At 41.2% G+C, this 25,160-nt stretch overlaps 2 protein-coding genes and 1 pseudogene across 2 annotated transcripts in view; 2 read left to right on the top strand and 1 right to left on the bottom strand.

Annotated features, from left to right (window-relative positions):
- The window catches only part of LOC145355177 (uncharacterized), a 141,959-nt gene extending 129,267 nt beyond the window's left edge, over window positions 1–12,692 (top strand). Inside the window, exons 55-62 of the mRNA XM_080207090.1 lie at window positions 1,720–1,866; window positions 5,144–5,271; window positions 6,554–6,687; window positions 8,469–8,563; window positions 9,496–9,655; window positions 11,308–11,327; window positions 12,555–12,576; window positions 12,661–12,692. Of these exons, the coding sequence (XP_080063216.1) occupies window positions 1,720–1,866; window positions 5,144–5,271; window positions 6,554–6,687; window positions 8,469–8,563; window positions 9,496–9,655; window positions 11,308–11,327; window positions 12,555–12,576; window positions 12,661–12,692 (738 nt within the window). The remainder of the gene's footprint in view (window positions 1–1,719; window positions 1,867–5,143; window positions 5,272–6,553; window positions 6,688–8,468; window positions 8,564–9,495; window positions 9,656–11,307; window positions 11,328–12,554; window positions 12,577–12,660) is intronic.
- Window positions 6,043–6,375, bottom strand: LOC145354646 (large ribosomal subunit protein eL33 pseudogene; annotated as a pseudogene).
- A 1,425-nt stretch (window positions 12,693–14,117) lies between the features above and the next one.
- LOC145354828 (otoancorin-like) overlaps window positions 14,118–25,160 on the top strand; it is a 60,823-nt gene continuing 49,780 nt past the window's right edge. Inside the window, exons 1-5 of the mRNA XM_080206336.1 lie at window positions 14,118–14,198; window positions 15,635–15,802; window positions 19,120–19,331; window positions 20,826–20,920; window positions 23,181–23,299. Of these exons, the coding sequence (XP_080062462.1) occupies window positions 14,124–14,198; window positions 15,635–15,802; window positions 19,120–19,331; window positions 20,826–20,920; window positions 23,181–23,299 (669 nt within the window). The 5' untranslated portion in view covers window positions 14,118–14,123. The remainder of the gene's footprint in view (window positions 14,199–15,634; window positions 15,803–19,119; window positions 19,332–20,825; window positions 20,921–23,180; window positions 23,300–25,160) is intronic.

The following is a 25,160-nucleotide window of genomic DNA, read 5'->3' as shown; positions in this document are numbered from 1 at the left end:
AGGCAACATACCATTTGCCTTCTTTACTACTTGCTGTATCTGTGGGCTTACTTTCAGCGATTGATGCACAAGATTCCAAGATTTCATTGATTATCCACCTCCCTCAGTTTACACATTCAAGTAATAGTTTTACAATGCTTACACTTTCTTCATGTCCACTGAAAATGCTGCACAATTCAAATTCAGGAGGCATAACACATTATTTGTTACAATGGCTCATAACGTCCTCGGAGTTGGCCAGTTCACCTCCAATTACCTTAGATTCCTTCTGGTAGGTCAGAACGGTGGGGGTGAGGCTGGAGGTTGCGGGGGGAATCGGAACTCAATAGGGTGAGGGTAGTGAGGGGATGATTGGAACCCAGAGGATGGGGCATGGTGGGGGAATTTAACTTTTGGAGGGATGGGGGAACTTGAACTTGGACTGGAGTTGAGGGGGGAAATGGGATGGCAGAAGGGTAAGAACTCAAGGGGAGAGCAGGATGGTGGGAGGGTCATAACTCAAGGTTTGGGGGAAAGGAATCGTGGGTGGGGTCAGAATTCGTTGGGGGGGGGATGGGTTGATGGGAAGATTCTGAACCCAGAGGTGTGGGGACAAGTTGGAGGGAGGAGTCAGAACTCGGTGTGGGGAATGGGCTGGTGGGAAGGGTCAGAACTTGGGTGGGCGAGGGTGGGGTAGAAATGGGATGGTGGCAAGAGTCAACTCAGAGAGAGTGGTGTGTCTCAGCTGAGTCAGGGGATTGGAACCTGATGAGGATGGTGGCAGACAGAGCGGAACCCCAGCTGCCGAGGGGGTAGGGTGGAGTTGGGGCTGATTGAAACTGGGGCAGTGGGGGTAGACAGGAGCTGGGTCAGGGAATCAGATCAAGTGATTGGCAGGGGGGTCAGATGGAGTTGGGGGGGATGGCGGAGGGGTCAGGTTTCAGGCTGGGATGTGTTGGGTCAGGGGTAGGTGTCAAATAGGAGTGTGTGAAATCCCAAGGAGAGCATCGGTGTGGTGGGGAATACCGTGGGAGAACGGTTAACTGGAGAGGTATAATGAATCCTGTGGAGGCATTTGGGAGAAGTCCCATTTTGGTGGTGTGGTGTGGTGTTGTCCCCTGGGGAATTGAGAGCGTGGATGGAGTTCCGTGAGGGGGTGGTCTGGATCTTTACAATAGTTAACCAGAAATTAGAAGATATTTTAGTTCTTCTAACTTTTTCTGAGTATCTATTTGTGTAACACAGCCAGGACCATCCAGATCTGTGGTTTAAATTACATTTTAGGCTCGTTCCCAGTGCCGAGCAAATGCTTAGAGAAAGTTTGCCTTGTAAACACTTATCTGAGAGCTTCCAAAGGAAATTCCCCAGCAATCTTTGGGGTACCCCTCCAAACTGACACTGGAGAACTCAGAGATTATGGCAAACATTTATTGAGAAGTCTGTTTTAGTTAATTCTTGGGAAATGGACAGGCAAGCACTAATTGCCCCTCAGAAGATGGTGATGAGCTACCTCCTTGAATTTCTGTAATTCATGTGATGTCAATACACCCACAGTGCTCTGAGGAAGGAAGATTTTCAGAGTCAAGATTCAAGATGGTAATTCAAGTTTAAGGGACTGATATGTTAATCAGACACATTCAATATTGTAATGACAGCATGCATTTCAAGCTGTACTTATACGTTGGGAAATAAATCCTCAGTAAATGAATGAATGTTATTACTTTGATTTTTCTGAAACAGATTTATCCCAGTGGGCTACCAGAAAACCAAATTCAACTGTTGGGGAACATTTCCATTGTGTTTAATGTGACAGAAGTCAGCAGCTGGAATATCACTCAAGTTGAGACACTTGCTGCATTGATGGGGCAACAGCTGGAAAATGCCACGGTACTGAAACTAAGAATATGAATTCTAAAATACTGCTATTATCAGGAGATTTGGTTCCAAAGGAAATTTGGACTCCAGGAGGAATGTTAACATCTATCACAATTCAACATTATTAGTTTCTTGGACAGAGTGGAGAGGGAGCAGCTGTTCCCCTTAGTTGAAGGATCAGTTACAAGGGGACACAAGTTAAAAGTGAGGGGCAGGAGATTTAGGGTATTTGAGGAATTTTTCTTTAATCCAGAGGGTGGTAATGGTCTGGAATGTGCTGCCTGGGAGGGTGGTGGAGGCGGGATGCCTCACGTCCTTTAAAAAATATCTGGATGAGTACTTGGCATGCCATAACGTTCAAGCTATGGGCCAAGTACTGGCAAGTGGGATCAGGTGGGCAGGTCAAGGCTGAGTGAAGGGCGTCTTCTGCACTGAAGTACTCTGTGACTGATGAAACCACTCGATTCAGGCAGATGGCTTATGAATATATGTAAAACAGAGTCCTGTGGTTTTTATTGTAATCTGATATTTGATTTATTATCACATGTATTAGTATACAATGAAAAGTATTGTTTCTTGCATGCTATACAGATAAAGCATACTGAACATATAGAAGGAAAGGAGAAGGTGTAGAATGCATAGTATTATGGTCATTGCTCGAAGTATTTGGCATTGCTGTTCCACTGAATAAAATGCAATGGGCAAGTAACAGATGCTGTAACAACCTTCTCCAGATCCCCCAAAGAAAGCTAGGACACTGCTGCCCTAGGTTTTTCCAATCCAGTTTCTCTGCCATCATTCCACCGAACCAATATTAGCCTCCTTGAGTGTTGGTCAGATGGCCTCTGAGTCACGGAGTGTTCACTGGGTGTAAACCAGTGAACTGTCTTTCAGCATATCATCTCATCTGTGTTAAGGAGGCCTGGCCATTCTGTTTGAACAGGCCTCTTACAGGACTTCCTGGGTTGCAGGCACCAGTAGCCCACAGGCTTCCCAGACAGTAACTTAAAACTCCACTTTTGTTGCATCATATTTTTGAATTATGCTTGTTGTTGGTACAGTGGTTCGCACTGCTGCCTGACATAACCAGGGGCCTGGGTTCAGTTTCGGTGTTGGGTAGCTATCTGTTTCGAGTTTGCACGTTCTCCCCGTGAATGCATGGGTTTCCTCCCTGTGCTCCGGTTTTCTCCCATAGTCCAAAGAAATGCAGGTTAGGTTGCTTGGCCATGCCCAATTGTCCCTTAGTATCAGGGGAATTAGCAGGGCAAATACTAGAGGTTACAGGGATAGGGCCTGGGTGGGATTGTTGTTGGTGCAGGCACAGTGGGCTGAGTGGCTTCTGTGCAATGTAGGGATTCTACGATTCTAATAGGTGATGGCTCCCTTGGACTAAGAGTTTATATGTCTCTTCAATGTCTAGAATGTTTTGATAGATAAGGAATTGAAGAACCTTAATCAACTGGTATCAAAACGTTCATGAATTGAAATTACAGTTTGAACAATTTTGTGGCATTAATTCATAAATCCATGTTAACATGTGGAAATCCTTTTTGTAGAAGTGTTACAAATGCTAATATTTGTTTCATATCCATTAGAAGCACAATGGAAATATTGTGTAATTCATGCATTGTCATTAAGCAGAAGGTATAAACCACCAATTGCAAAAACATTTATTTTTGAGACATTACTGAAGCAAAAGTTGCAGTTAATGAGTAAAACTGTATAAGACAAAACTGAATAGCTTGGCATACAAAATGAAGGGGTCAAATGCATGCCAAGTATCTGCAATGAAATTGCCATTTTACTGAGTTTAGTGGAGTCTGCAATTCTAAGGATTATCAATGCATTCAATGCAAATAGTGATAAATTATCACAATTCAAGATTATCACAAGCAATAATAGCTTATTGCTTTATGACCACAAATTTCAGGTCCTATTAAACCAAATTAGAACTTAACAGCTGGCAAATCTGATTCGGTTTTGTTGACTGTGAAGAATATTGGGAATACTTAGAATTGCTTTGGTAAGATTGCCCCCAAGTGCCGAATGAACATGAAAACAGGAGAAAATCATGTCCATTTTCTGGGTGAGGTCCCAGTCGCAATCTTAAGGCACTTAAAAAAAAAAGAACCCAGATATGATTCTCAGTAGCAGGGGAAGGGGTGGTGCGTATTCTCACAAGGAAGCCAGCTGCTGAGCTCTAGGTGTGCCATTGCACAAGTGCCCCAATCTTCCAGTGCACTGTGTACCCCACCCCTGATTGCTGCACCGACTGGTTAACTCCCCCCTTCTAATGGAGAGTTCCTCTCTTCTCTCACCCCACTCCCTACAGAGCTCCCCACCCACATCCAACCCTGCTTCCATTATGCCTCACATTCAACAGGTCCTCTCTCTTAGCACTGCCAGGGTACCCAGTGGACAGTGCCAGGCTGACGCTGCCCAAAGGACACTGCCTGGCCCTGCCCCTGACCACTTGGGGGGGCTTCAGTGGCAGCTGTTCCAACCAACTAGGCCATCATGCCTGATTCCCATTGGTGGGAGCCATACGTGATCCTTGCCAGTGAGGACCCCGACCAACGAGCCATGAAATGAAAGTGAGCCTGGAAGATAGTGTCTGTGATTCATTAATTACATTTAAATTAGGTTTTGAATATTGAAATTGGCTTCATGTCCTTTCTGGGTGAAAGCTGATTTCATTGGCAGAAAAGGGGCCGGTAACATCGAGAGAGTACAGAAACTGGGAGCAAATCCAGTTTTTCGCCTCTTGCCCAATCTTATCAGCATCACGCCGATCGACTGGTGTGACAAGCTGGTAAGATCACCCCCTTAAGATCTAGTATTTGAAACTCAGTGGTATGGGTCATGAGATGGTGGTTGATAGTCAAATGCTATTGTCTGCTGGAATACAAGTCATTGGAAAGTGAATTGGTGGAAAGGGGAAGCACCAATTAGAAGTGAAGGTTTTCTACCAATAGGATTGAGATGGGGAATAGGGTTAATTGTGAATTGCCACAGACTGATCTCAGCTAACTCTTCGTAATCAGCTGCAATTCAGCATTGATCAAAATTGGAAGTGCGGTAATGGTTACTTGGGGGAAAAGAAGGCAGGGAAAATAGACTAAAAAAGTGGAAGTTTTGTATGCAGTTGTATGGAGGGAATAAAAATTGTTGTGTGGTATTACATATTCAAGATAACATAATTTTAAAGGATTACGTAAAGAAGATAAACAGACAAGAGTAAACATGGGACTGGTATCTTTTGTTGAACAATTTATGAACTGTTCTTCAGGTTAAAAGCATTATTACAAGATATCTACAATTGAATGGGACTCTTGATGCAGTTTCTGTGAAAGCTGTTGGTGGGCCAAACTTGTGCACTCTGGAGGAAAGCCAATTGATGACAATTTCAAACTTGACGTAAGTATTTTATTGCTCTCCTCTTAGGTTTCTCAAATATAAATGACTCTTAAGCATTTCAGCACAATCCTTAACAAATTAAATAGTAGCATAGAAAACGTGGAAGGTACAAATATTCCTCCTTTCTTGAGATAACTAAACTTATTCTTTCAGTAAGAGCTTTCCTTCTATCACTAATTGTTTCCCCTGGTCAGTTCATGTGAGATTCAGAACTCTTACCTCCTAGGATTCCTGATTTCTAAACAAATTTATGAGCTCCATTTTGATTAACTGGTTAACAATAAACCAGACAATATTCACATATTGGGATGAATTTTCAGGTACCTGATTCCTTCAGATTGGCGTTGCCATCTTCATTTGAACAAACTCAATGCGCAGATAGTGCTAACTGGTTGGGAAGGGTGCATAATTTAGTAACGTCTTCTTTAGTTTTGAACCAAGCTTCAAGTGGGATCTTAAGTGGTTGTGGCAAAAACAGAGGGATTGGACTGACTATAAACATTTTTATGGAGTTGGAGGAGGATTAATGTGTGTCCTAACCGATGAAAATTAATTAAAAACCTTGTTTACATTGTTTTTTTTTTAAGCAACCATCTTTAGCCCTTTAAAGAATCACTGGATAGACCACTCTATGGCAATTGCCGACATGCAGGAATGCCAGCTACCATTTCATTGCAGTGGTCAGTCACGCACAACTGCTGCTTCCTGGTCTAAGGGAGTTTGTTTTTAAATCATTTTACTATTTATAGTCATTTTATGTACAGCTGCACTTTAAATCCTTGATAGGTATAAGATCACTCAAATCCAGTGTCCAGTAGCCTTAGTGAGCAGGCTACTGCTGAACTTGGGATGCAACGTGCCACTGTTTCCACAAGCACAACTCATTTTAACCCAAGTGACATGAGTCTTGTTTGTTTTATTGCCAAAAGCGACAGTATTGTTCTTTGCTTTATGGACGTAAACATATCTCTTGCCCATGTAAAATTCTGTTTCATTACAGCAATAAACACCCTCAATTATCAGGAGAGCAGTGTGCTCTCTTTGGTTTTCAAGACCTTGTTTATAGCCAGTAAACACAGCTTTGTATCATAATCTTCCAGGCATTCCAATAATGCTCGGGGCAGCTGGCTTGCCTGCCCTATTATCAAGAGTCATTGGTATCAATAATAAAAAGGTTAATTGCCTATGTGACTGTTGATGACAGAGTGACGATGTTGGCAGGAATGCCAAGATATATTTGTTATTTCATGAATTTCAAAAGATTGTTGCCATTCTACCACAGGAATGCTGGAGTTCTGGATATTTCCACGTGCACTCAGTCAAAGAAGAACCTGCTATACAGCAAAGCATTGTCTGAATTAATATCTCAGCAAAATAACACCATTGCCTACTTCAATCTAATAAAGTCATACCTTGGTAAGATATTTAATTTTTGACATTAACTATATTTGAAAAATGTCACTATTTAAGTTAGATTCAAATAATTAACCATTTTGGTTAGATACCAAATTAAATCTAAGCATAATGAAGGTGGTAGCTAATTTTTTCATGACTTGTAAGGCTGACCTCCACCGCAGTACTGAGTGAGTATTGAGTTAGCGCTGCGTTGTGGGAGTTGTCATGGTGGCACAGTGGTTAACACTGATGCCTCACAGCACCAGGGACCTGGGTTCGATTCTGGCCTTGGTTGACTATCTGTGTGGAGTTTGCACATGCTCCTCGTGTCTGCATGGGTTTCCACCAGGTGATCCAGTTTCCTCCCACAGTCCAAAGATATGCAGGTAAGGTTGACTGGCCAAAAGATATGCAGGTAAGGTTAAATTGACCTTTATATCAGGGGGATTATGCATTTGGTGACAGGGATAGGACCTGTGTGGTATTGATGTTGGTGCACGCTCAGTGGGCCAAATGGCCGCCTTCTGTACTGTAGGGATTCAATGATTCTATAAATGAAATGGCAAACCAATGTACAGCCTACTTGTTCATCAGGGATGTTAAAGATCCCATGGCAAATCTGAGCATTTCTTCAGATGTGTTGATCACTATTTATTCCTCAATCAATGTCACCAATGTAAATCATCTTTATTATTGATTGTTTGATGGATCTTTCTGGAGATTAATTTCTGTCAGAGTCAAACAGGAACTTCCTGCATAAATTCTAAGGTCCAATGACATCAAAAGTATTCAGATGGAATACTATAATGGCTGGTTGGAAAGGCCTGAGACAGGCTCAAAGACAAAAGAGGCATCTCAAATAATCATTACCTTTTCCTTCATGAGATCAGGAGGAGCAGGAGTACTCCTCTTGGCAAAAGATTGAAATATGTATTCCAGTTTTCTGAACTATCCTCCCCCAACCCTTCCTTCACGTGCAACTCTCCTGAAAGTTCCTCCCCACCACCAATGGGATGTGAGACAAGAAAAGAGCTGGACCAGTAACTTTCTAATGATGGCCTGGCGATTAAAAGTACCATGACTTCCTGTTGTATCAACAGGCAGAAGGTAGAGTTGCTGGTGTGGTGTTCTGCCTGAAACCAGCTCCAAGTTTAAATCTGGCCTGTTTGCAATGCTGGGTTTAAAAGATGTACTTTGGGTTGGATGAAATTGGACAATGGGCTTCGGCTGTTCTTCATGGGACAGAATTTCGCTGTTCCATTTTGGAGGAATTGGGACTATAAAATACAGCAAGCTGTTCAAATGTCCACTGACTTTGGAGGGACTAAAAATGCTACTGGTAGGAAGGGCCATAAAATTCTGCCCTATGTCTTCACCAGAAAAATATGCAAGTCATTTTAATCTTTTGTAAAAACTTGGTTGCTCATTTGCCTACTTAACAAAATGACTACACTTTAAAAGTAAGTAAGTAGCTCTTGAAGTTTAAAACATCCTGACAATGTTGAAGATGCTAGAGAAACCACAAGTCCTTCCTTCAGTGGTCCAACGAATGCACCTTATTTTAAAAATAAATAATAATTGTGTTAAAGTACTGTAGACCAGATTTTAACATAATGGCTTAGCCGCTAAGTTGAAATAACACACAAAGTCAATTCGCCATGTAATGAAATTATGATGTTTTTACAAAAGGTTAAAATTCATCTTCATAAAATTACTTGTAAAACACAATTCTAAATAGGTGCAAGTTAATGTGTGGAGACTGTTACTGGTATGTAATGTATCGATTTGTATGGTTTCTTAAGATGGTGCTAAAGCAGCTGATCTTGACATTCTTGCAAACAATAAGGTCAACATGGATTTTGCAACCTTTATAAAGCTGAACCCTGAAGAAGTAACGGTATGTATATAACGTAACAATAAAATGATTTGACCATCTCAGATGCGGTTCCTTTTGGGTGTTCAGGGGCTTGGGACCAAGGGGAGAGCAGTGCAGGGGACTTGTTAGCAAGAGCAAGGGGTGGGGAGGAGGCCCTCAGCAGCCACGCTGCCATCCTCCCACCAACTTCAGTTGTTGAGTTCTTCAGTCAGGCTAGCCTTTGATTGAGGGACACCTGGCTCCTCCAAACCTGCTGCCTCTCCTGAGGTGACAAGTTAGCCACCTTGTTTTGCCTATCATGCAAGCTGTATGGTGACAGGCCCACCTGCAGCTGGGTTAATATTAATGACAGCAGAAAGAGGTCTTTAAACAGTAACTAATTGGCCACTTGAAGGCTTCTATTGGCAGCTAGATGTGAAAGTCAGCCATGGGGCTTCCTATCCAGAACTTAATTCTGGTGGAGGCAGGAAAGAGCAGGGTTCCAATATGCCTAACTAGATACCCTCCAAGCTTACCACAAGATTATGACCATTTACTCTGTTTCTCTCCGCAATGCTGCCTGACGTGCTGGGTATTTTCAGAACTTTTTTAATTTCCAACATCAGTTGGAGCTGCCATCCATTAATGCATAGTAAGAATGAAACTAATAATGCAATTACCTGCTAGTAAGATCCAACACATTTAACAGTTCATCTTCATAAATTTGTAATGTGACCAAAACCAACTGACCACTGTTTTTTTAGAATTTACATTCACTTTGTTCTCAAACACTTGGAGCTGTTGGTACACAAATATTTGATTCAATTCCAAGGCAACTTAGTTCATTCACAGTTCAATTTTTGCTGTCGATTTCATCTTTCACAGAACTAAACTAAATAATGGGTTTATCTCTGAGAAGAAATGTGGATGCAAATGCTTTATGCTTATTCTTCAAATACTCTTTCTGTTGTTAGAAACTTTCTGCCAAACAGTTGCAAGACTTACTTGGAGTTAACCTCCCAGCTCTTCAAACTGGAGCCAATGAAACAGTGGTGTTAGCTTGGGTGGGATCTCATTTTCAATCTGAAGTGAGCAGTGTTGGGCTGTCAGGAGGAATTCCAGATCCTTCATCAGGTATGTGCCCCGATTTAAAAACAGGAATAACGTGAAGAAATATTTACTGTTGTACGATACTGCTTAAAGCATAATACAATACAATAGCCATATATGCAAATTCTTTGAGAATATTTTCTCCATTGTAACAGTGCTGCATGTTTTCATGTAAATGCATCAAGATGCAACATCAAGCACACAGGGTACTGGCTTTCAAACACTTGGTATGGAAAAAGCCCTTCACAGATATTGACACAATGTTGTAGTCTAGTTCATACCTCAGTGCACTACGAGAAAGCTATGCTTTTAAAAAAGAAAATAGCTTTTATTACTACAGTAACAAACAACATGATAGTGGGCCTGATTTTTACCATTGTGTTGCGCCCGTTTTTGGGCACGAAAACTTGGTAAAGTCCAGTGTGAGGCAAGCCGTGCAATCGATGCCATCCTCTGTGCTGGTTCCCCCGTTACCAAGGCCCGAAAATGGCTGCAATTGGGACCATGTCCAAAACGGGTGTAATGGCCATTTAATTGCATTTGCATTCATTTAAATTGATTTAATGGGCTGCACGCCAAACTTTACCGGCACTTTCCCCTTTACCACCGCATTTGCTCAACCAGAACCAGCGCAAAACAGACATGCTCTACAGAAGCCTGATTCGGGTGCTCCAGTTAGTGAGGAGGTAGGTGCCTAACGACCAATGGCTCTCTACTTGAGACTGGTGGTGGGGGGGAGATCCATTGCCACTCTGCCTGAGATCAGTGGAAGGAAAGGGGGGCCACTGCCACTCTGCCTGAGATCAGTGGGGAGAGAGGGATCCAGTGCTACTCTGCCTGAGATCGGTGGGAGGAAGGAGGGAGGGGCTTGCGATTGGTCTGGGTGATGGGGGGATGGGGGAATAAAGGAGACAGTAATGTATTGGGAGTGGGGCAGTGTCTGGGGTGGAGGGGGGGGGGGGGGGCGGTGGCGGCCAGAGGAGGCATTATCCAGCCCGAAGGGGTGTAGCAGGGGAGCAGCATTCTATCATTTTTTTTCTGCGCATGCACAGTTGGAGGTGCTGATCGGAGCTGCAGGGTTTTGGACACATTAAGCTCCGTCCACAGGCTTCTGCAGTGCTATTTGGAATCGCTGATATTTTTGCAGGCACAGTGCATATGGGGACGCCTGAGAACGTGCCTGAAAGTCAGCTCTGAAACACTCCCAGTTTCAAGTCCATCCAGCACTTAGAAGCAAAATGGTAAAATAAGGCCCAGAAAGTCAACAAATAGGAAACAAATGTAGAATGTGAACTTCTCAAGAAACGTGGTGTTCTTGGCCCCAGATGAATAAGAATTTGTTGGCCATATGGATCTCAGTTTGAAGATCAATGCCTTAGATCATGGCATTGGCTGTTGACCTGTGTGTTCATGACTAATATGCTCTCTAGAGGCTAAACTCAACATTTAGTGGAAGAAGTATAAAAAGCTGAGCTAAAATACTTTCCAGCACCCAAAAAAGTCATTCTCTTTGGCCTCAAATATCAGAAGGGTTTGACATAACATTTTGGCTTGGTTCAGAGTACCAACACATTATTACAAGTTCAAAAGCAAAGTTCTAAAATATACACAAGCTGTAAGAGCATCTAAAAGCAAGTATCCTTGAATAATATTTTTACTTGTTTTATTTTTTTCAGAACCTGGACTTAATTTCATGGTGAGATAAATTTCGTAATGTTTCCTTTAATTCTCTGATACAGAATTATGTTAATGGAAAAATTGTCAAGTTAGCTATTCCTGATATGATTCATTCAGCAACATTGAACTCTTGACATAGAACCTAAATGGATAAAGGCATGAATTGCAATTAAGTTACTTAATACCAAGACTCAGTTTGGTGATGTGTTTCTTCCCGGCCGATCTTTGAGTTGCAAATATAGATTCACAAAATTTATCTTGATATGGAAAGTATTTTTTGTGATTGCTAAGAAGAAACTTCTCCACTGAGAGGAAATTTGAGGACTTTGACAGCTGTTGTGCACCATTGAAGGATGTGGCCTTTTAACTTTTCATCTGCCTTCTGGTAGGATGTACCCTTGTTCTTTTTAGCAGCAGTAGTTGTTGATGACACAACAAGAGGAGAACCCTTCTTGGTGGCAACTAGTATTAACAAAAACATGCCAATTCCACCTGTGGCATTAGAATGCTGTCAAATTGTGCAGAGAAAAATTACCTGCTTTTAAAGGACACATAAATGGGTATTTTTTTTTTCAATCACTATTGACAATGAAAAATCAACACACAAATATGATGTGGAGATGCTGGCGTTGGACTAGGGTGGGCACAGTAAGTCCCAGAACAGCAGGTTAAAGTCCAACAGGTTTATTTGGAATCACGAGCTTTCGGAGCACTGCTCCTTTATCAGGTGAGTGGAAAGATAGGTTCACAAACATGGCATATATCCCCTGATGAAGAAGCAGTGCTCCAAAAGCTCCAAATAAATGTGTTGGACTTAAGCCTGGTGCTGTGAGATTTCTTACTGTGCACACAAATGTGAGTGAAAGGAGGAATTCTATAACCCAAACTGGTTGAAGTATCTTCATTATTTAATTTGTATGAGCCCTATTGCTTTTGGAAAATGTGTTTTCTGTAATTTTATCAATAATCGTATTTTTTACATTTTGACACTTTTTGTTCAGCTACAGTAGGGTGTGTGTATATACATACATATATTAGTTCTTTATTTATTGTGATATATTTTAATATGTTGTCTGTATATATGTGCATGTGTGTATGTTATATTTCCCTGTGTAATAGTAAGTACATATTTGAATTCATATTTACTTAAGTGTATTTATATGCACACTTAGTATATTTTTATTAACATATTTAGTTTATATTTGGCACTATGAAACTAAAATTAATTTATTTGTTTTTTTCTTAGTGTGGCAACACCACATTTAATGGTAAGTTCATTTTACGAAACTCAGTATCCAATTTTCTATATACATTTTCACTATACTAATATATATTTTTTACATTTCAAACAGAAACCACTTTATGCGCAGCAGTAAATAGGTAAGCATTTGAGACAAATCAATATTGACACTGGCTAATTTAAACTATTGATTCATCCTTGAAACTAGATTTCTACTTTCCTTTCGGAATTTCTTTACTAAACACTATTTGTAGGCAGGAGCCTTGTACATTTATCCCCTTGTGTTCAAAGTTCCCTCTAATTTATTTTATTGTACTGTGCAGTACATTCAAGCTTGCTTCATCACTGTGCATATATGCATTCTTGAGGGAACTTCAGGGTCATTGACACGTTGGTTAACACTGCTGCCTCTCAGCGCCAGGGACCCAGGTTCAATTCCAACCCAGATCACTGCCTATGTTGAATTTGCATGTTCTCCCCATGTCTGTGTGGGTGCTCTGGTTTCCTCCCACAGTCCAAAGATGTGTGGGTTAGATGAATTGACTATGCTAAATTGCCCCTTAGTGTCATGGGGACTAGCAGGGTAAATATGTGGGGCTAAGGGGATAGGGCCTGGGTAGAATTGTTGTCGGTGCAGGCTCGATGGGCTGATCGGTCTCCTTATACACTGTAGGGATTCTATGATTTTATGAATATCTGCAGATTTGGAGAGCTAAAATGAAAATAGAAAGTGACAGAAAAACTCAACTAGTCTGGCAGCATCTGTGGAAGAGAAACAATTTCTTTTCAACTCCAGAGTGAGTCTTCGAATGTTGGCTGTGTTTGGCCTAATTACGTGCAGTGGAATTTCGGGTAACTGCATGGCCGTGCATCCGCACAACTTAGAAAGGACATTGCTCATGTCTTCACAGTGCAAGAGTATGCCTTAAGTTGATTGGCCACGCTAAATTGATCCTAGTGTCAGGGGGATTAGCAGGGTAAATATGTGGGGTTATGGGAATTGGGCCTGTGTGGAATTGTGGTCAGTGCAGACTCAATGGTCCAAATGGCCACCTCCTGCACTATAGAGATTCTATGACAAAGTGTATCCACTCTTCAGTAACTAATCTAAACGGTTGTTCTTCAAGTATGTTGTAGGTATGGAATGTCAGAAGCACATTCGTCTATAGGAGAAATTATAGCTTCATCCAAACCTGTATTCAACTGACTTCCGCAATTCACTATGTTGACATACACATATATATATATACACACACACACCGTAAAATAATTAGTCGCAGGATAGAAGGAAACTATTTGAACCAGCATGCCTGTCTAGCTCACTGCAAGAGTAATTTGCCTGGTTCCACTCCCCTACTTTTTCCCTGTAGCCCTGCAAATTTGTCCTCTGCAGGTAATGATCCAATTCTCTTTAGAAAGCCATGATTGAATCTGCCTCCATGGTTGAAATTTTGTTTTGTTTGGCGGATAAAGATGTTTTTAAAAAAAATGATTGTATTGACTGTAAAACATTTTAAATCAAATTTCAACATAATTCCTCTCCTGATAATTATATTTCTCCCCAACAGTTCAGCTATGAACAATTTTCTGATGTCTGTCAACAAGTTGCAGCTCTGTAATTTCAGTATTATAGACTATGCATGTGCTCAGGTAAGCTTTGTCCAGAATTTCACCTGCACGTAACAGCCTGTTAAGATACTTCTGCTGTTAACATTCTTCACTTCAAGGTGGTCATACTCAAATGAATTTACTTGCAATACAAAATAATGCTGCACTGAGCACTATTTTAAGTGACATATATTACATACTTGGAGAACTCAAGTGCAGCAAGGAGGGATCTCACACCACAACGTTTCAGTGAACCTGAATGCCTTCTGAGTTATGCAGTCAGTTTTACATCAACATATACCCAACATTACTTTGAATTAAAACAAATGTGGTATAAATGCAGCCTGAGCATTTTAATCCAGATTATTTTCTGTGTAATGGTTGGTAAATTAATGAGTTTCACCATGAACATTCTTCATTACATATTTATCCAACCCAGAGTCTGCCACTCAATGCTTCGTGAACAGCTGATATCTGGATGTTCTGTTCTGTATTGATTTACTTTCCATTATTTAAATTGTGCATTTTTAACTTCTAAGGGTGTGAAAATATTCAATAAAGATTTTAAAAATCATGAATGGCTGTAATATGATGAATGAGAAAAGACTGGTTGGTTGATGAGTGAATGATAAAGGTCAACTTAAAATTGTCATTGAGAGCAGTTCCTGATGCAGAAAGTTTGTTAAAGGTTAAAGTTAAAGTTTGTTAAATACTTTGTCACTCAGCAGTGGAGGCACAAATGATTGCATTCTTTAGGAGAAGAGAAGACAGACATTTAATACAGAGGATTACACAGCTTTGGTGAAAGAGCAGAACAGTAAGATTAGTTTTGGGTTGCTCTGCATGAGGGCAGTCTGGGTTCTGATGAGCCAAATTGATTCATTCCATACTATAAGCTTAGAAAAATTTCGAGGGCCCGAGAAGAAATAAGTTATTTTTGTATAATGTTGTGGTATTTTGCTTTTAAAAAAATAAATTACTATCAAGAATCAGTACCAATTATGCTAATTTATCTTAAGTTACTTTACTGAGTAGGCATTTCAGACCTACGTTGGCGTTAAAGGACTGGAAAAAAGGGGTGAATATTAGTTCCAGAAGTGAGTTTGCTAATGTGTGTGGTGTTCTTTTCATTGAAGACAAGCTCTCTCCGATTTCATTCAAATATAAAAGAAGCATGAAATTGGCTATAAGAAATGTATAATATTGAGAGGGTAACCAAGGTGAAAAGTTGAATTTATGTATGTTATTTTACTCAGAAGCGTCTTCAGAATTTCACAGTTAATCAATTAGGGATCTAATGGCTAATTGGTAATGGCTGTCTAATTACCAATGTGCTGTTCTCTGTTAGTTTACTTTCTGCATTTCAGCTCCTTATATTACTGAATGCATTAAACATCAAAGCATAATTTGTGATTTTGAAAAATTAGTTAAATATGTTGAGAATATTACCCTAATTTTTTTTATGGATTTATTTGCAGAGTAATCTACTGCTGGCTGGTCTAACCAGTAATCACTTGACTTCAATATTTAATTGCTTTACTACTGCAAAGGCTCTGAATAAACCAGATGGAACTGCATTGGGTGTGTTCATTCAAAAACTGGACAAAACTATTCTGAATGAGGCACTAGACAAATTCAACAACATGGTAAATAATGATTAAACTTTAGATGAGAAAGAACATAAAGGAAATGATAAACATATTCTCATACAAAGAAATATTTGTATTTATATATATATAATTATTAGAAACATAGTGATATCTTTAAGTACAGTGACTATATCCAAAGGCTGCAGCAAATTTGCATAACCAGCAGTTATTTTGGTTCTGTTAATTGAAGCAGGATGGTATTCAATGTTTTAAATTCACCAGGGATAAATATCCAGAAGTATCTCCAGGTTTGGGTTCATGCTTCCGTCTGCAAAGCAAAAGGGCTTATTTAGATAACATATTTGGCCAGCATTCAGCAAATGGTGAGTTTAGGGAATGATCATGATATAATTTATGGATTTCAAAGTATGTTTATTGGATTTATTTTAAAGAACATGACATAGGTACCTGCCAGCTTTAGAAACTGAACACTGGAGGCTAAATTTTCAATTGCTGGTGAAGATAAGAATCTGTGCCGGTGCAATTTGAAAATCATGGGATGGAATGCTGTGGTCCCTCCTGCTGTCGGGATCTTCTGGTCCCACCAGTTGGGCTTTGAATGGCTTGCCACATTTTCCAGCTGTATCACTGCCATGGCAGAACCATAAAATTCCACCTGTGATCACAGCGATCATCTCTGAATCCCAACGTCTGCAGGACAGTCTGTGATTTCTAAGTTGAGGGCAGCTTGTGGGGCAGTAAGGTGGGAGGCTGGTGGTGACAGAGTGCATGAAAGAAATGGAGAATGCACTGTCTTACAATTATTGATTCCTTAAGCTCTTTTGGGACTGCTTGCTAACAGACAGGAAGAGAGATTGGGGGAAAGGCAAATTGTGCGGAGGGTGTGGAGAGTCTGCAGAAGGATCTAGATAGGCTGGGCGAATGGGCCAGGAAATGGCAAATGGAATTTAATGTTGGCAAGTGCGAGGTGGTCCACTTTGGTAGGAAGAATGGTAGGAAGGACTATTACTTACGTGGCGAAAAACTGCAGCAGGCGACGGTGCAGAGGGACCTCGGGGTCCTTGTGCACGAGTCGCAAAAACCCAGCTTGCAGGTGCAGCAGGTGGTCAGGAAGGCGAATGGGATGCTGGCCTTCATAGCGAGGGGGATTGAATATAAAAGTAGGGAGGTCTTGCTGCAGCTGTATAGGGCATTGGTGAGGCCGCAGCTGGAGTACTGTGTGCAGTTTTGGGCGCCGCACCTGCGCAAGGATATTTTGGCCCTGGAGGGAGTGCAGAGGAGGTTTACTAGGCTGATACCGGAGTTGAGGGGATTGAGCTATGAGGAGAGGCTGAATAAACTAGGCTTGTACTCGTTAGAGTTTAGAAGAATGAGGGGAGATCTCATTGAGACGTATAAGATGATGAATGGGATGGATAGGATAGAGGTGGAGAGACTCTTCCCGCTCAAAAAAGACAGTAGGACTAGGGGGCACAGCCTCAAGATAAAGGGGAGGCGGTTTAGAACGGAGTTGAGGAGGAACTTCTTCACTCAAAGGGTGGTGAATCTCTGGAATTCTCTGCCCGTTGAAGTGGTGGAGGCTGCCTCGCTAGATATTTTTAAGAAGCGGGTTGATGGGTTCTTGATAAGAGAGGGGATTAAGGGTTATGGGGAGAGGGCGGGAAAGTGGAACTGAGCCACGACAGATCAGCCATGATCTTATTGAATGGCGGGGCAGGCTCGAAGGGCTAGATGGCCTACTCCTGCTCCTATTTCTTATGTTCTTATGTTCTTAATTTTCAAATGGAGATTTTGGCAAAACCAAACAATTACCGTGGGGCAAAGGGGTTTTTTTTGTATTGTTTAAATTTATCAGGTTGTTAGGTATCCTACATGTGAATATGCACAGTATCTCGACTTTTCCTTATTGCCCTCCATTTCATGCCGTTATGCTCCTTAGACAGTTCTTTGGGATCAAGAATTATATGCTGTCATTCCATTTGATGAATGATAAGTCCGTTGCATGGTCTGCAGGCTCTGCCACGTGTGGGGCAGGTGGTGATTGTAGATGGGTTGTTTGGAGATGCCTTTATGCTGCTGGCCCTCGGAGGAACTTTTGGCTCTGCTGGGCAAGGCCGTGACAAGCCCCAACGTGCCTGCTGTCTGCCTTTGCTGTTGTTGCCACATAGGCAGTTCCCGCTTCATAGAGAGCTCACCCCATGCCCAATTAGTGCATTTTTTAAAACTATATTTTATGGGCCACGGGTGTAGCTGGCTGGACTGACATTTATTGCCCAGTCCTAGTTGCCCTTGAGGGGGCATTTAACAATCAACCATATTACTGTGGATCTGGAGTTGCAGGTAAGCCAGACCAGGTAAGGATGGCAGATTTCCTTCCCTAAAGGACATTAGTGAACCAGATGTGTTTTTCCTGACAATTGGCAATGGATTCATGGCCATCAGTAGACTTTTAATTGCATATTTTTTTGAATTTGAATTTCACCATCTAATGTGGTGGAATTTGAACCTGGGTCCTCAGACCATTATCCTGTATCTTCGGATTACTAATCCAGTGATAATACACTAAGTCACTGTCTCCTTTTGCATTTCAAAATAGCATTTCATGAGTGAGGCACAGGGTTAGGACACAGAATTCATCCAGCCATTGGTTTCCTAAACCCACTGATAAAATCTGGCCCTTGATTTCTAAGTAGGGTCATTGTTTTAAATAATCTGGATGTTGAAAGTTATCTCTCACTTTTGGAAGATATTTGAGGACAGGATGTCATGGCAACACAAATGTTTCTACTTTTTTTCCCATGAGGCCAATGTTGGAAACTGAAAATTTAGATGTAGGGGTTTTGAATCAACATTATGATTTTGAGATTCTAGTCCCTGATATTCATAGATTGGTATGTAAGCAATAAGAACTTTCATCAAGCAGCATTTTTATCTTTTTTTGACCATTTATAGTTTATTAAGTTACACTTCCCTTAAAATCTATGCTTACATCAGACTACGTACAAAAAATGACCCAGTCCTTAGTGAAAATCAGTAACACTGTACCAGACTTAGTGACTGTGTTGGTGCTGTGATGCTGTCGACTGCCAAACACCACTGCAAAAATGCCAAATCACGAGGTATGGCTTTTCATTCTGAAAATGTTTATGGCGGCTTTTCTTACATTAACATTCAAATTACCGTCTAACCAGATTGATCAGATAAAGGGTCAAAAGAAAATTTCAGTCATTTCAGGAGTCAGAGCAATTTTATGAATTGTATTTCTTTTAGCTCTGAAATGATGGAACATTCTTATGCCTGTCTTGGAATCTCTTTACTCACTAAGTTTAAACACATGACTTGGTTTATTTCAGACTTCGAGTACATCTTCTATTCCTCTGACGACGAAGATCACATTCATGAATGCCCTGTGGGAGACTGTGAAGACCAATGAAAACTTAACCAGCTCAGTTTTCTTGACAAAATGGTTTCAGGAGCGATTCAGACCTTTCATTGCTGGCATTTCCAAGTCAGTGCTGAGTTGCCTACTGATCAGAAACATAACCTGCGAAGGTTACCAAGCAGTGTAAGTGTAAGATTCTCTTTTACAATCACAAACAGAAGATTGTAGTTGCTAACAACCAGGGCTTGCAACATTCTTCAGCGTGTTCACCCTTGCCTTCAGAAATCAGCATTTTAGTTGACTTGGTAATACTCACAGTATTATTTGCTTGTGCAATGTTTGCCAAAAATCTGTAGAAAGATGTAATTCCAGTGAGTTGTTGCCAATGGAACTTCAACCTAGCACAAGCCACTGGTTTAGGAACAGAGGTAAAAAATGTGCGGAGGAAATGTTTCATATTTCACCTTGCAATGTGGTTACCTTCGGGAGGAAATTTGAAGCCTACACAAAACAGGCATAAACTTGATAAAGTTGAACTGGTGTTCAATGCCACTGAGTTGTGGGCCCCAAATGGGTAACCTATTGTAATTCAACAGTTGAGAAGGATGCAGAATGACCCAACTTCAATGCTAAACCATGCTAAACTTGTATAGGACTCCATTGAAGCCTCTTTATGCTTGGCACATAGCCCATTTACAAGCTGACCTGAAAATTAAACAAAATGAGCCTTGGGTATCTGTACGGTGCTGTGAAATGTCCCCATTTCTGACTTTCAACTGTCAACTTCCAGTGAAAAGCAGGTGGCCCAAAGTTAAAAGCTTTTCCCCTAAATCAAGGTCATGGCATTTTTACAGGGTTGAGCATTGCCCATTTTCCAGATGCTACATAGCCTGGCTGCCCATCATATTGGATAAGGCCAAGCAAAAGGTTCCTTTAACCGGGCATAAAGACATTTTCACATACAATTAAGAGGCCTGACACCTGTTTAAGGCATTCACTAAGGCATTGATTTCCCCTGAGGTAACTTGGTCCAATTCTGGCTGCATTCAATGAAACCACCTCAAATTTGACTGAAGTGTTCAAAATCATGAGGGGGCTGGGAGAAAGTGTCACCACTTGTAAAAGGATTGAGAGCAAGAGGACAAGGTTTTAAGTGATTTGCAAGAGAAGTGAATGGAATGTGGAAATAAATTTCTTCACACAATTTGGGTCTGGAATGTGCTGCCTTGAAGTGTGGTGAAGGTAGGTTTAATCAGGGCACTAGATGATTATTTGAATAGAAACAATGTGCAGGGATTTAGAGCAAACGCAGGAGAGTTGGTTCAGCTCAGTTGAAGAGCTCGTGCAAACATGATGGATGAAGGGTTTTGTTCTATGCCACAACAATTCTGTGATTCAGTGATGATTGCCTGAATAAAACACTTACTAAGTGAATACCTTTCCAAACACAATAAAGTCTTAAGTTGGAAACTTGCAGTAAGCCATTGGTCCAGTTTCAAGATGAGCAACTCCAGCCAATGATATGGGATAAATATCTCAGGTAACAATAGCATGTTTAGATTAGAAACAGATGTTGATTGACCAGTCCTGATTATTAAGCATATAGTACTATCAGATGAATACATACTGTAGATCTGACCACCTAATAAATAAAAATATTAATGTTTTGACATTTAGCATAAAAGGACTCAATAATGAATTCAAAGAGATGCTGCAGGCAACTAGAGAGACTGTGCTACAAGTATGGATCCTTACCTATCTTAACACCACAGGTAAGCAAGAAAGGCTTTTGCAAGATAGGGAATGAATTGGACTGACCTCCATTTATGTTGCTATTTTATATTGCAAAAGAGTTGTGTGTGTCCAAGATTTACCAAATTTTATACATCTTATAAACAATTTTAATGGCAACTAAGTTTTCTTATATTTTCAAAGACATGGGGGCAATTTTGAGACCACATTCTCTGCCTGCTGGAATGGTGGCACACACTCAAAATCCAGGAAGTGCAAGTTGCATTTGAAAGTTTCCAACTTCCAATATTCCAGGCCCCCCTCCAGCAGATTAGCGTGAAACATGCTGCGGGACCCCAGGAAGCTCATTTTAATACATCAGCATGTCATTAGCAAGTACTCTCTCCGGGATTATCCCCTCACCAGGCATTCAGTGGTGCCATAGTGTCACACCAGTGCCATTTACAACAGGTTCACCTAGACCTGAACCTGTCATGGGGTTCTCACAGGGGTGTTAAGGTGTGTATAGCCCTGGGATAGAGGCCCAGTGCAAGGCAGTGGCCTGGCACAATGCCCCTGGCACTGTCCCATAGCATAGGTTGGCACCATGCCTGTGCCAACCTGGCAGTACCAACCAGGCAGTGCCCACCTATGTCAAGGGGCGGGGCCCACTGGGAGTCTCATGGGGGAGGAGGAAGAATCAATTCAGATTTGGTTGCGGGCTGGGCGCAGAGAGAAAGAAATGCTGTAGTGGAGGTTCGGGGAGCGGGGAAAGTGGATGCTAACATCGACTGTGGGTGGGGTGGGGGGGCTGTGGAAGGGCTAATGATCCAGGGGCAATGGGCCAATGATCCAGAGAAGGGGAGAAGGGGTCAGTGATCAGGGGAAAGCAGAACTGTGGGGAGAGAAGTGCCGATTCCAATCCGGGCTGGGAAAGGGAGCCCTTGAAACCTCCGCTGTGGGCTGGAAGGGAAGTTTATTCCTGTTATGATCAGAGGGCCTTTAAACATGGTGCCCCAATCTCAGTGCAGCTGGCCTTCCCCCACCTCCCCCAAATAATAGCAAAACATGGCCCTTGATTTTTCTTTTAGGCAGTGTGTCATGAGACCTGGAGAGAAAATAGATCTCTGCTAATTAACTGTCTGTGGGAGACTTTACCTTCAACTTGCAATCCTTGCTGTGATTTTATTTTTAATTTACTTTTATCTGTCTGAATATGGTCTTCAGAATTGTCCTCATTTTCACTTAGCTCTGAAGGTACCATTTTTCTTGCATTCTTGCATGCTAATAAAATTAATACCAGGCCTGCTAACATCCAAGCATCCTTTCCTAGGATTTCATGTTTTTTTTTACTTTCTTCAGGCATCAGTCCTAAGCTTGGCATTACTTAACCACTGCTCCTTAATTTATTTCACCTTTCCCTCACCCTATCCTCGGTTGTTATCTTCTCTGTGCGCCTTGGTCACTTAATTTGGTTTCTCAGTGATAAAAATATATTTAGATATTACAATACAGTATTATTAAGAATTTCTCTTTCCCACTTTCCTATGAGTATATGTTAGAGTTAATTTCAGTCATATAATTTGTCATGTCAAACCATCATGCATCGGATATAATCCATGGGGATGGAACTATCTCATAATATATTTTTACAATATTTGACAAAGGATAACAGACAGAATTTTCCCGTTCGCCCACACGGGAATCAGAGCGAGCAAGGGACAGACAACGGAAAAGGTCCGTTGAGCTCGGGCAAGATTTTCCGGTTTTGGGGTGAGCGTGGCCAGAAAATCCCATCCAGCATATGGTGAACTTCTTTGCAACTGCTTCCAGCATTGTTTCATACCTTCAAATTTAAGCATTCTTCCATTTATCCCTTGGATAAAATCATATTACAATAATAACTTTGTCCATGAGGTAAATTTAATGGAAGGTAAAATATGTCACCCTAGTTCTCATAATTATAACCCGGTGATCTATTCAGTCACACCTACGCACATGCTGCAACTGGAAACAGACTCCCAATTTGATTGAACGTTGTTGGATGGCCGCAGCCTTCCCAAGGACAATTAGGGATAGGCAATAAATACTGCGTTAATCAGTGATGCTCACATGCCATGAATGAATGAAAAAAACCTGAAGATTTCAACACAACTCATAATAGATTTCAATGTAAGACATCATTAATTGAAGCACTGTGAATTTAAAAAAAATGTTATTCTGTATATGCTCAACGTTCATGGTAATTCACTGGGAAATATCCAGTGTACACAAATAACCTTCTTCATCCTTTAACTGCAGGTACTGGATGTATCAGCAACACTAATGGGTCCAGAGAGTGGCTGCTATTGAACTGGGGAATGTTCAGTCAACTTGTTCAGATAAAGGATTTAACCAGGCTAAACTTGAATTTCAGCAGCGTAAGTTATTGAATCTTTTTTTGGAAACTGGGAAGCTGAGTAAGAAATGTAGATTTGGAAAAAAAGCAGATTAGCTATAGGATGAACTACAGTGTTGCAAGGCTGAAGGTATTAGCAATTAGCATTTTACCAATAAGTTAGCTAGTTTAATGAAGTAAAGTTATCCCATGAAGCCATCCACTCGTTGTATATCAATGATTGTAAGGATCTCAATAGGTTAGTCACCTGAAATGGTCTCTCCATTGAAAGAAGTTTTTCTTCCAGTAAGTGCAAGAGTAATTCTAATAATTCAACATGGCAAACGTGAAGAGAAATTCTTATCTGACCATGACATTACTGCTTTTGTGCATTGTCTGGCACCAGTGTGGCGACCATTAGAGTTTATTTTTAATTGAAACGTCTAAACAAGCAGAAGACAAAGAGACTTGCACTGAAATAGTGGGTGGGATTTTTCTGCCCCTCCGCAGTGTGTTTCATGGTGGGTGAGAGGCAGCAGGATCTTATGGCCCCACCATTGACAACAGGGTTTCCTATTGACCGCTGTCCTCACTGCTGGGACACCCATGGCATGTGGGCATCATCAGTGGGACTAGAAGATCTCGCCAGAGTAAATGGTAGTAAGATTTCAGCGAATGTGTTTCACAGTAACTGGATATCCTAAAGCATTTACAGCAAATGAAGTATGTTTTGTAGTGCAATTGCTGTTGTCATGTAGGAAACGTAGCTGTCAAATTGCGTACAGCACATTCCTACAAAAAGTAATAATGACCATATAATCTCTCTTGACAATGATTGATGGATAAATATTTACCAAGATCCCAGAATAATTCACTTGCTCTTCGAAATAATGTCTTTGAATCTTTTATGTCCACTGAGAGGGGAAATGGGATTTCAGTTTAACATTTACTTTGCCAAAAAGGAGAACTGATGACACAGTACTCCCTCAGTATTATGCTGGAGTGTCAGTTCAGATTATTGTGCTCAGGTCATGGAGTGGGAAATAAATCTATCCTGACTCAGAGCCAAGAGTTCTATCAATGGTTGACACAGAGGATAGAAACACAGTAAGAAGTCTCACACACCAGGTTAAAGTCCAACAAGTTTATTTGATAATAAAACCACTAGCTTTTGTGTTTGCCCCTACGTCAGGTGAGTGGTGAGTTCTGGTCACAAACAGAGCATATAAAGACACACACACGGTTTACAGAATACTGATCAGAATGCGAGTCTTTACAGCTATTCAAGTCTTAAAGGTGCAGACAATGTGAGTGGAGATAGTATTAAGCATAGGTTAAAGAGATGTGTATTGCCTCCAGACAGGACAGGAAGTGAGATGTTGCAAGCCCAGGCAAGTAATGGGGGTTACAGATAGTGTAACATGAACCCAAGATCCTGATTGAGGCCATCCTCGTGTGCAGAACTTGACTATCAGTTTCTGCTCAGCGACTCTGCGCTGTCGTATGTTGTGAAGGCCGCCTTGGAGAATGCTTACCCGAAGATCAGAGCTAGATGCCTGTGACCGCTGAAGTGCTCACCATGAGGATGGCCGCATCCGGGATCTTGGGTTCATGTCACACTATCTGTAACCCCATGACTTGCCTGGGCTTGCAACATCTCACTTCCTGTCCTGTCTGGAGACAATACACATCTCTTTAACCTATGCTTAATACTATCTCCACTCACATTGTTTGCACCTTTAAGAATTGATTAGCTGTAAAGACTCGCATTCTAATCAGTATTCTATAAACTGTGTGTGCCTTTATATACTCTGTTTGTGACCTGAAATCTCCACACACCTGACGAAGGGGCAAACCCCAAAAGCTAGTGGGTTTACGATCAAATAAACTTGTTGGACTTAACC

This window comes from Carcharhinus amblyrhynchos, chromosome 18 (assembly GCF_965287045.1).
Source record: "Carcharhinus amblyrhynchos chromosome 18, sCarAmb.v2.hapA, whole genome shotgun sequence".
Lineage (NCBI taxonomy): Eukaryota > Metazoa > Chordata > Chondrichthyes > Carcharhiniformes > Carcharhinidae > Carcharhinus > Carcharhinus amblyrhynchos.
Note: the sequence above shows the minus strand (reverse complement) of the source record. Positions and strands in the feature narration are given on the sequence as shown.